The 12,190-nt window shown below is 44.4% G+C and overlaps 1 protein-coding gene across 1 annotated transcript in view; it reads left to right on the top strand.

Annotated features, from left to right (window-relative positions):
• LOC119014238 (cytoplasmic phosphatidylinositol transfer protein 1-like) overlaps nucleotides 1-11,499 on the top strand; it is a 46,103-nt gene extending 34,604 nt beyond the window's left edge. Inside the window, exons 4-9 of the mRNA XM_037089237.1 lie at nucleotides 2,016-2,023; nucleotides 5,500-5,571; nucleotides 6,910-7,005; nucleotides 8,997-9,152; nucleotides 9,724-9,787; nucleotides 10,074-11,499. Of these exons, the coding sequence (XP_036945132.1) occupies nucleotides 2,016-2,023; nucleotides 5,500-5,571; nucleotides 6,910-7,005; nucleotides 8,997-9,152; nucleotides 9,724-9,787; nucleotides 10,074-10,384 (707 nt within the window). The 3' untranslated portion in view covers nucleotides 10,385-11,499. The remainder of the gene's footprint in view (nucleotides 1-2,015; nucleotides 2,024-5,499; nucleotides 5,572-6,909; nucleotides 7,006-8,996; nucleotides 9,153-9,723; nucleotides 9,788-10,073) is intronic.
• Nucleotides 11,500-12,190: the final 691 nt, after the last annotated feature.

The raw sequence follows: 12,190 nt of genomic DNA, 5'->3' as shown, positions 1-12,190 counted from the left end.
TTAAATTGGATCATTTGGAGGGCAACAGCACACGGAAGCAATATTCAGTCAATAACGGTCTATAATGAATAGAGGGGAAGGACGGACCGAGGGATGGTAAAAAGGGGCAGACAGTTTTTACTGGAAGATAATTTGCATCACTATTTGCTGCTGGAACATTTAAAGGAGACCTATTCAGCGTTTTCTTTTATTTTCCTTTCTATCAGGTTCTTGTGTATGTAAAAGATCTTGAATGTTGAATAAGTCACAGTCCACACCAACAGCAGCCCCTCTCTCCCACAGGAAACACTGTTCCCGAAATGCCTCTTCAGTAGCCCTGCCTTTAATTTTGTGACTTTGTGACATCATGCTGCATCACCGTGTCACATATTTGGATAAGTTATGCCTACCAGGTAGTTTGATAATTCGATTCAGGGTAGCTGCTCTATAGTGGTCAGCTGTGCTGGATCAGGCATGTGTGAGCTGACCAATCAGAGGAGACTGGGTATTTAGGAGGGAGGACCTTAAAGTGACAGGGGCGTTTCACGCAGAGGGGGAGTATAATCCTGCTGCATTGGACAGCCAGAGAAGAAGAATATGTTTTTGAGCATTAAAGCATGATAAACTATTCAAGTAGTAATCCAGAATCAAATTGTGCACCTGAAAACAAGCATCACATGTCTCCTCTTAAATGAACACTGTGATTCTCACAGTTACTACAGCGACAACTTAAGTACGAACAGAACCCCACGCATAACAGTTTCTTATTTTCTTATTAAGTGTACCACTCGTGTTATGCAACACCACTCACAGCGTGAAAAGTCTGGGTGATGTGTTACGTAAGTTGGGACTGAACCTGTTATCTGCAGCTCCTCGTGTTATTATGGCACACTGAATACACCTGACACTTTAAGTGGTGTTTTTTTATCGTCTGGCACTGCCAGGATGAAATATCCTTAAGGTTTGAGGGTTCCACAACAAACTTGTACAAACATGCTGTCTCTGTCTGTGAATGTGTCAGATAGCTGTTTTGTTTTTCTTCAGTCATCCTAACTATGTCGTGTAGAGAGGCTGCTGTTTCATCTAGAGTGCCATCATACAGTCTGTCAGAGACTTTTGAAAGCGTGACAAAGATTCAGCGAAAGCAGAACTGCTTTGCAACTTTTTACAATTGTAGGCACACACTTCTCAGAACTAAGTTCTCTTTTCCAAACTCAAATGGTTCCCTATACCGACCTGCCGCCAAACAAAATTACACTTTGTCCCTTATTACGCAATGACCTAAAAAGAAATTTGGTTCCAAAAAAAAACATTGACAAGACTCAACTGCATGTCCAACTGCATCCAGAATTCATTGTGTGGCTGGTGGTCATGAACCTTCCACCTCTGAGGAAAATAATTCCCCTTTGGGACTGAGGGCCCTCTGTGGAGCCTCGCTGTGACTGGCTGAAAAACTCCCTTCATGCCTTTTTACAGTAAATATACGGCCTGAAATTGAAAAGCATCTCCTGCGTGGATGTTGTGCGGAAATGGGAATTAGCTGTGGTTGGTTACGTCTTTATTTCATGCTACGTAGGTTTATGATGAAATGTCACGGCTGTTACAATAGTATGACGTAGGGATTTCAAGGGTTAAACATTAATCACTTTCACCATTTATCGGTTAACAGCAGTGACTTTCTTGACTACGCAATGGTAAAAAAAATAATAAGTCTGCTGGTATCACATAGCATGCATGCGTATGACAAACACATCTGACCAAACATTCCCTCTGCGGGACCACGCAGATGCACACAATCAGAATGTGTCATAACAGAATAGTCTCCTCCCATGTGCTCTTCTGTGAGATTGAATTGCCATTGCTGAAGCTTAATGGTCCTGTCTCCATTTTGAACTAAATTGTTTTTTCTTCTCAATTCTCTTCTTGTCTCTCTCACATTCCCTTGTCGTCTTCTGCCTGTCCTCCCCCCCCCCCCCCATCTCACATCTCCTATTTCTGTCCGTTGTACTGATGGCTTCTGCTGGGAAAATGGTTAGAGTACACGGTGAGTAGCTTCAGTACGTGTGCAACCGTGGACGTGCTCACACAAAATCACACGTGCAACGAAACACTTGATCATGTAAATCTTTGTGGTAGAGGTTAAGGTGAGATTAGATGCACACTTCCTGAGAGCTGCTACCACAGGAGGGTGAATCCTGTCCCCGGCAGGAATTCATGGTCACTTGAACTGTGACATACCGATGTCCCGCTGCACCATCTGTCACGCTGTGCACATCTGTAACTGTATTAGCTGTGCATCAGTGTATCATGAACCAATCTGTCGCAATAAACAAGCCATTAGCTGTTTCCTTCTTTGGATTAGCTTTGCTGCTTCATAAAAGAAACATCAGATTTAAGTCACATTAAACACATTATTGCGTGAATAGTGGTGTCAGGGTATCAACATGTAATTGATGACTGCCATTTTAAAAAGATGTATTCATTTAATATTGTGCTAAAACTGCACTGCATGTTTGTCTTCTAACAGAGTGTCTGCACCATCATCGTTGTCAAAATATCGCTTCATTAGTTATGCGTGTGTTTGTGTGCGTGACAGAGCGAGAGACACATGTTGGTGACATTATGCAAAAATGTGTTCTGACCTTCATTCATCAGATTGTGCTCACAGCCCATGAAGTCTAATTCAACAGAAGCAACATCTTGTCTCGCAACTGAACATTTGCCACAGCGACATTTAAATCCCCATCCATTAAATCCTACCGAATATTTTATTCTTTGCATTTTGTTTTGTTTTCCCCTTCAAACTCAAACCATGATTCCTTCCTGTTGTACATACAGTGGTTATGCTCAGTCAACAAATAAGAGTAACCACGGCCAGTCGTGGTGGCAGCCGGCTGAGGAATATAACCTTGATGTTCTTCGAATCTTGAGGTCTTCCCAGGCCAAGCGGTCTATGTAATGTCAGCCACGGGGTCGCCTCCCAGTTGGATACGCCTGGAATAATTCTTGAAGGAGGTGCCAAGAATGAATCCTGATCAGAATGCCGATCAGCTGACTCTTTTTCAAGCAAAGGAGCACCCTGTCTATGCTAAGCTCCGTCAGGAAATCTGAGCTCCGCACCTTGTCACCAAAAGAAAACAGTGTTCATCATTTCAGCTGCATGCATCCAAAATTAAAGTGAGCTCCTGACCGTAGTTGAAGGTGGAAATGCAAAATCGACTTCCAAGAGCTTCACCTTCAGGCCAGATCTTTCTTCACCAGTTGTCTGATGCGACACCTGCAGCCCTGCAGAACCAATCCCCCTGTCAATACCAACTAATCAAGCAAATTTCCCTTTAAAACCATTAAGAAACCCCACAGCTCTCAACAGAAATAACTGTTTAATTGACTGTCGCTGAGAGAAGGCACTAATGATTGGCTCTGGGACACTGGAGGATCATTAGCCTGCCCACCTTATGTCTAAAGCAGCAAGGAAACATCAATGAAGCACCAATAAAATCAGCAGCCGGCTGATCTTTTCCCTTGAAACTACACAGATACATGGAGCATCTGGATGCTTCAGGAGGGTCATACCAACTGATGTGAAAGTAACTTTTTCTGACCTCACCAAATTAGACTCCCTTTCTTGGGAAAATTGTGTCGCTGTACAAAGCTTGCAGCATTCTCAACTTTAGCAACCATGGGGATTTTGATAAGAGCCTCTGACGAGACAGAGATCCACTTATAGGTTAAGCAAATATTCATAGCCTGTGTGGATGGTGCTCGTGTAGTCACGCAGCCTCACGGATTCAGCTTGGGAGCAATTTGTTATGATTAGCCCAATGTGGGTGGTGATGATGATGCAAAAGACGAAAACAATGATCGGCAGTGGCAATGACAGTCACTTTGTTATCCTAACAAAGTAGGTAGTCATATTACAATGTCATGTCATACTCAATTTGCACAGCTAACTGCTGAACAGATTGTCCTCTGCAAACTCCCCCAACAGCCGGCTGATGTTTTTTTGACTCTTAAAATAACTTTTGGATAGATTGCCGTGAAGTTTGGTGAACCCAGTCATGCTTCATCCCCTCAGGGTCAATTAAAATCACTTCAGTGATAATATGACTTTAGAACTAGCTCCATCATTGGGTCAAGATTTTGATGGTCTGATTTGTAACCAGCTGCTTAAAGCTGTTGTGCTTTAGTTTTAATTAAAGCAAGTGTTAAATAGCTCTGCATATTCTAACAGTAATCACTGATAAAGAGTGGTTGATCTGTCTCTCCTAATGTAGTTCACGAGAAAAGACGTTTTTTCTGGTGTCCCTGCCCCCTTCATCCAATTAGGACAGACAACTCAATGAAGAGGGAGCAGGATCTTCCCACTTGCTGCTACGTCTGCTGATTACCGCAGTGCATTCATGTGGTGGCGCAGAGAGGAGGGAGGGGACTGCTGATTGTAAAAAGTAGAGGAGGTTAGCTAAAATGACAGCAGTGTTTGCGGCAGCTTTAACATCCGCCGGTTAGCTTTGGCACTGTGGACATGTCAGCACGCTGACTTCAGTCTTTGACTCACAGCAAGGCTGTGTGTAAATCCAGCGACCGGATCCAGCATCACAGAGACACGAAATGTGGCTTTAGACATTTGGTGGGCAGTTGCGCTTGCATGAGATGCACAGTCGGTATTTACAGGAATTTAAAGGTCCTATGATTTTCTCAGCGATAGATGGAAATAAGGAAATGAATGGCAAAGAGTCAGTGATAATGTCAAATGAAAGTGACTGACATTCTCTTCTCTGGATCGAGGTTCATGCGCCCATTCTCCTCACACGCCACAAGACACTTTCCCTGATGTCTCGCTCAAAGACTCACAAAGTCAGTGAGACTGACAGGCAGCGCTGAGTTACTGCACTGTAATTACAGCACAATACAATCCCCCTGTCTCCTTTTCTTTCTGTCTACACACACACACACACACCAGTGGATTCAGCGTGAATCCACCATGAAATCCCAGCATCAAGCCCTACAGCCCCTCTGTCACCCATCGTGTGGTCTCTGTTCCACTGTGCCACGCATAAACACACATTCAGACACACTGGCTTGTACATCAACTGCTTATGTAACCACAATTCCACTCTTTGGTTGTATAATGATCAGAGGTGTTAAGCTTTAATTAAATCAGACTGTTGTGTTTAAGAGCCGATGCATAAAAGTCGCCATGGCTCAAGGCAATAAAGTAACTGTGTGTGTGTGTGTGTGTGTGTGTGTGTGTGTGTGTGTGTGTGTGTGGTGATGTAGAAATGGAGCGTGTGTGCTAAAGTTGTAAATCTAAACAGATGGAGAATAATCATTATCGCTCATCTGGTTTGGGCAGTAAAAACCCAGATGTAGAGACACACAGCCGGTCTCACATGTCGTCCTGTGGATCAGTCGACAGGAATCTTTTACCTCCTTAAACCTTAAGCTGTGTCACCGTCATCTGACAAAGCTGTCGCCGCGCACATCGATTTCACACCGTCTTCTCTTATCGACCCCCTCCAGTGCTCCTTCCTGCCCAAGTTTTCCATCCACATTGAGAGCAAATATGAGGACAACAAGGGGAGCAACGATAATGTGAGTAGACCTCGGGGTGTCGTGTGGGTTGATCTGACAGGAAGACGTGGGGAATCTTAACATGGCTTTCCATCATTCGGCCTGTTTGTTAAGCATTGCACGTTTGTCTACTTCTCTTTCCTCCCTTTATTCTTCACACTTCAAAGCCTGGAAATAAGACCTGATGGATTCTCTTTGTCCGAGGGCTGTTGCGCCATTGTGCCATCTCTGAATTGTGAGATTGAGAAATCAGCCTTTTTATTAGGCGAAGGACGTGGATTAGCACTCAACGATGTCCTTCTGTAATATTGATATTTTTGCTTTAACTAAACTGCCTTTATTGCTATCTTAAAGAGCACGTTGGAGCCCTTAAAAAGCTTTTCAAAGCTAACTCACATGCACTAATGGCACATACAGCCAGCTCGCCTGCCAAAACAAAGAACAGAGAAGCTCGGGTGTCAACACACACATCTTAAGTGTGACTTTATTCTCTGTCCAGGATGCCACTATATTACACTAGATATGAAAACAGCAAATAACTGTTTGCTGTGAAATTATGTTTAAAATCGCAGTTCTAGAACCTTTAAAAATTCATGTTATGACAGAGACAGAAGATGAGGAACAAACACTGCACCTGAGTAAAGAGTCAGTGTTCACTTTCTCCTGCAGCAACACGACAAGCGACACTTGCTGTCGTTGAGTCGCTCATTACAGTTCAAAGCGCTCGCTCTCCCACCTTTTTCCCTTCGGTACAACTTGACACTGTAGTGGCAGAATGGCCAAGACTGGAGGTTACACAATACTGCCTCGATCAATACTGCAGGTGGAAACTAAAGGCTGCAGCTCCACTTACTGGCGGCTGGTGGGAGTTGCAGGCGGTCACGGACTCACATCTGAAACGGACCGCTCTGTTCTCAAACACACCATGTGCACAGTCTTTCTGTTTTTCTTCTTATTCCCCCGTCCTCATCTCCTCTATTAACCTTTTCATCGCCTGCGTTGCGCTACGTTAAAGTTTAAAAGGATGTAACTGACGCAGTAGGGGTGAGATAACTAACTGAAACTGTTCCCGTGTGAGTCAGACGCAGGGAGAAATCCTTGACCCAACGCTGTGACACCCACTGTATGAGTCACAGTCATCCCTCCCTGCAGTTTGTTTAGGGGGTTGTCACCTTCTGTAAAGCCAGAGGGAAGGAAAGAAGCTCCGTATGACTAAGAGGACATTATCTTATTGTCAGAAAGTGTCATGCCCAGTGAGGAGGGGGATAATCACAAATCACTACATCATCCCACAGCATTTGTCAGCGCATGATTGATTAACTGTCCTCCTCACGCATTGAACTGTCCCCTGTCCCTCAGATCTTTGGCAGCGAGCCCCGAGAAGAAGACACAGAGGTTTGGGTCGTGGACATCGCCTACGACGAGATCCCCGAGCGTCACTACAAGGAGTCAGAGGTGATGGGAGTCAAGTCTCTGACCTCGGGACGCGCCGCTCGTGTCTGCATGCGTGTGAATGTCAGAGATAAAGGGGGGGGGATGAAAAGAGAGGAACAGAGGAGAGCCCGTGGAGACGGACAGAAGACGCGTGCGAGCAGATTAACAGAATCGCGTGTTATCTTTCTCGAGCAGCGCCGGCTCGTTTCTGACCACCGGCCGGCCATCTGCCTCCTCACTGTGATGGAAACGCGTGTTTGCGCGTAGGGGGAGGTGATGGACATTAGCCGTGGTGATTTGACATTTTGTATGCGTGCGTGCATGCGCGCGCGCACACCCGTCCATCAGGGTGTGATGGTGATTTAAAAAAAAAAAAAAAAAAAAAGCTGAGCTATTAATAGTCAGAGGGGGTCAGGGTGTCACCGCAGCGGTGTTTTATTATTGACACCCACACGTACACACTCTCAGGCGCGCGCGCACACACACACACACACCTCCGGACGGGCTTTACGGTCTTCTGCTTTTATCTGCTCAGATCTAAAAATAGACACCGAGATGCTGTCCAGAGCTGAAAGTGGATGTCACATTGCCGACATGAATATCATTGGATTTTAAAGACAGATGGGGTGTTGAGTCGCACCTGATAGTAAACAACTGAGACCAAATGACACACGTGAATGAACCAGTTACCAGCATCTACAGGCCCCTCAGCCCCTTTATAGCATGTGTTTTGCATTTAGTGTTTGTACTCATGATCACAGACATACTTGCTCCATGCTCTTTTTCAGGCTCATATAATTTATATTAATAAAATAAATAATAATAATAAATGTGAACTTAATAGCACCTTTCAAACACAAAACGCAGCTTATTAAGAGCCTCATAAGGTGCGTGTGTCTCTGTGTCTCTGACTTGGGTCAATCACTACACACAGCACTCACCAGAGACTGCAGATCTCTCTCTTAGTTTTAACCTCCCCTCTTGTGTAGTAAAGTAAACAGTTCCCCTCCTGGTACAGTCAGCAATGCACAAAAACCCACAATGGAGGTCACTGCCATAGATCGCTGCTGCAGTCGGGTTGACAAATCCGTTTGTTAATCCCAAAAGTTCAAAAAGTAGCTTCTGAGTTCTCCTCCCGTCTGTCAGAATCTGATGTGACTCGGGGTGTTTATTCCTCCCTAAGGTCTGGCTTTGCATCTGACTTTTGTTTTGTTTTGATAGAGAAACCAACAGTGGGAGTTATAGCATACTTCAAACAAGGTGAGACGCCTATTCATCATCCACGGATATCAGCGAAGCTCCTCTGCACCCCAGCTGGAATCGTAAATCAATATAGCAATAACCTCCACTCAACGACACCTAATTCCTTTTATTACGTTTCCTCCAAATCCGACTAGACATAGATGTAAACCCGCAACCTGGCTGGTGTGCACAGGCACCCAATCACACGCTCGGTAAATCTGGAGGACATTAAGGTGAAATACTAGTCGGAAAGCTCTCATTAAAATCTCTCCCCCTCGTCGTCTGCCAGGAAACTTTGCGACACTTTCTATGTGCAAACTCAACAGGCCTCTTCCACCTCCACTGCCAAGTGCTTCCCCAGCAGAGCTGTGTATCACCCCCGCACACGCTCACAATCAGACACACGACCCTAAGACAAATGAGCACTGCAGTATAATTAGTCTATAGGGAGCAGTGATTAATGCATGTAAAGCTTGTGATTAGGGAGCCCTGCTGTGAAGCCTGGCTGCACTCCGCATGAGGCTCGTAATGAGTGCAGGTGAGCCTGTCCTATAGGCAGGGTGTGTGTGTGTGTGTGTGTGTGAATGAGAGAGAGAGACAGAGACACAGACAGACAGAGATCAATGACTGGAAACAGCATTTTAATTAAATATTAGTTGAAAAACAGTTTAAGAGGATGTTTGGCCTTCTGCTTTTGCAGATGCGCTTGTGCAAATCTTTTCCTCCTGAAGAAGAATTTCTTACGTGTCTCACGCCTCGTCACCTTACAGGACCTGCGGTATTTTAAGTCGAAGAAGACTAACCGAGGCCTCCTGCAGGAGGGATGGATCGACACTCAGGATCCCATCATGTGCTCCTACAAACTTGTCACCGTCAAGTTTGAAGTGTGGGGCCTGCAGACACGTGTGGAGCAGTTTGTGCACAAGGTAAGAACAGAGTGTGATTTTTTTTTTTTTTTGTCAGACAAACTTTTTGACCTGTGTAGATGGGTGTCAGAGCCAGAGGCATTTCATTTTCTGCTCTGAAAACATGTGACAAACAAACCAGTTGGCTGTGAACCAATGTTCTATAATCGCCCGCTACAATATCTGCCCCCTTCGCTTCCCGCAGATTGCTTTGCACCACCTGCCCTTACCTGGGCTCCACAGTTTAAACTTCATATCTCCTATTTCCCAAATCCCTCTCACCGCTACAGCATCCGTCCCTGAGGTGAACTGTCCCCGTCCTCTCCTTGCCAGAGGCGCGCACACACACACACACACACAGGCAGGATCATTACTCACTCAGTACCACCGGGAGTGACTCATATTTATGATCCAGGGGGTGAAAGGAAACATTTCGAACTTAAAGATGTTATTAAAACTCTCTACAGCCATCAAAGTTGACTCATTCTGATTCACATCCTCTCTCCTTGAACTCCCTCCCTGCGTCCTTCTCTCTTCATGATCTCAACTCCTTTGCTTCCCTTTTTCTCTCTTGTTTTGTAATTCTGCTCAGGTGATTCGAGATGTCCTGCTTTTAGGACACAGGCAGGCCTTTGCCTGGGTGGATGAGTGGATTGGTAAGTTTATTAGAGACGGCAGTGCTCATGAAACATGGGCATTTTTTTGTGTGAAGAAATGACTCATCGCAAGATTGCAGTTTGATAAAATGGCAAAGCCCTGATCATTTCTGTAGATTGCTCTAGGGACTAATGGATGTAATGGATGCAGGCATCCAATTTTGCATGACTCCAATTCAAAGTATACCTCATTGAAAGCATTATAGAACGATACAGCTAACTTTGTCACGCTCAGAAATTGAACAGTCCAGTCGTTTTGTCAAGTGTAATGCCTCCGTCCCAACAGACATGACCATGGAGGAAGTCAGGGAGTACGAGCGTGCCACACAAGAAGCCACCAACCTGAAGATTGGCACCTTCCCCCCGACCATCTCCATCTCAGAGACGCCCCTGCCGTCCAGCGCCCGCAGCGGCCCTAACAGCGCCCCGTCCACCCCGCTCTCCACCGAAGCCCCCGAGTTCCTGTCGGTGCCAAAAGAGCGTCCCAGGAAGAAATCCGCCCCCGAGACCTTGACCCTGCCCGATCCGGGCCGCAGGGATTCAATCTTCAAACTGCCCAGCTTTTTCTCCTGGAACTCCAGTCCGCAGCCAGAATGAGAGCGGGGCCGTGCCACTGGTGAACCCCCCTCGACCTGTGGATGAGTGGAGGATGCCTGCCGACCCAGCACATCCCACAATTCCCCCCCTCAGCCAGCTGAAGTGAAGGAGACTTTTCGCTGTCCAGCTGATTCCAGCCCTTTCAGCAGACTCGCCGGTGTTACAGCAAAGCCGACCGCTCCCAGGCTGCCTTCACAGGTACAAACAGGCAGCCCGATCTCCACAGTTAAAAGTCCTGCCAGGTGTAAAGGTATAGTACGTCCCTTTGAGAGTTTAAGCAGCTGGAGGCTCCTCATTCTCGTCTCCTCCTCAGAAAACAGACGGCCAGCACCATGCGTCAGACAGCGTGGAGTTCCAATTAGTCAGATTGAGTGTAGCGCACAGTACAACATTCCTGAAAATGATTTACCCCACAGAGCATCACCTTACTTTCATCCAAGCTCAGGGTGTGTGTTGACAAGATATGTTGAGGTTTAGTCACTGCACATGAACTTGTAGAGAATTTGTTTATACTTCTGCTTTCCCTTTGAGCGTCTGAGTCTCCGGCTTTGGTAACTGGACGTTGTGGTTTGACATATCTATTTGTGTGGTGGGGACTATTTTGGCAGATCCTCTGTTGGCCACTGTATCAGTTGAGTATTATGGTTCTCACAGTAAGGTGTCAGGTGATTGTGTATTCTTGTATATACTGTATGAACATCATTTAACCGGTAAAATGTCAAAACTTCTAAAAGAATATCATATCCTGTGATGATGCTGCTATGAAATTGCTTATCGTGTATTTTAAAGGACAGGACTCTCGACCTTATTTAAGTGTTTGTTTACTATAGCGAGTTCCCTCAGCCTCACTGTCTGTAAATTAATTCTGTAACCGCATGATTTTGACTCCAGAGGCTGCTTTTAAAATATTTGTGAACTTAAATGTTCTGTTTTCCTCATACTCGATGTTGTGTTTCAGCTGAGTTTTTACACACACCGGTCATGTGGTTTGCATGTTGTTTTGCTGCTTTGTGCATATCAACTGTATTTCTTTCTTTTTTTTTTTTTAGTTATACTGTTGATGGGTTTTGTATTCAGTAAATGAAATTAAAACATGTTGCATCCATAACATGTATGAGCAGTCTTTGTTAATACCATGTATTTCAATGGAATTTAAAAAATAATAAATGTGAATACACTCATAATCTAAAGTGAGTTGAGAAGATGGAGGTATTTGCTGAAATGTAACGTATTAAGTCTAAGACTAGCATGAAGGATAATCACTAATTTTTTTTTATTTCTAATTTATAACAACCTTGACTGAAATCATGAAATTAGATCTGTGTAATGCCAACATGTAAGACAAAAGACAAAACAATTTCTTTTGAGCAGCTTTTGAAAATTGTACACTTTTGCTCTCAACTACTCCGCCCCAGGCTGTGTCGCATCAAATCATATAATAATTTCCTGGGAATGCATTAAGGCCAGAAAATCTAATAAAAACCCACTAATGCATAATTTAGCACTTTGATTCAAACCCAATATATAAATCATTACAAAATTCTTGAAGCACAAAATGTCGTGCTCTGGGTTGAAAATGAACCAAGTATTAAGAATCAACATTACGATATTCTCAGCTTTGAACAAATACAAGTGACCCACATGAAAATGGGGATTTCCAATAATGTAATAAGGTATTACATTATCAGCATAATACCAGTCAGGACACTTTATTAAATTATAGGGTTCATAACATTTTCAGTCAGGTTAAGTTCAAATTAAATTACATGTTCAGGAAATTAAATTTTAAGTTTCTCATAATAGAAA

This window comes from Acanthopagrus latus, chromosome 23 (genome assembly GCF_904848185.1).
Source record: "Acanthopagrus latus isolate v.2019 chromosome 23, fAcaLat1.1, whole genome shotgun sequence".
Taxonomy (NCBI): Eukaryota; Metazoa; Chordata; class Actinopteri; order Spariformes; family Sparidae; genus Acanthopagrus; species Acanthopagrus latus.
Note: the sequence above shows the minus strand (reverse complement) of the source record. Positions and strands in the feature narration are given on the sequence as shown.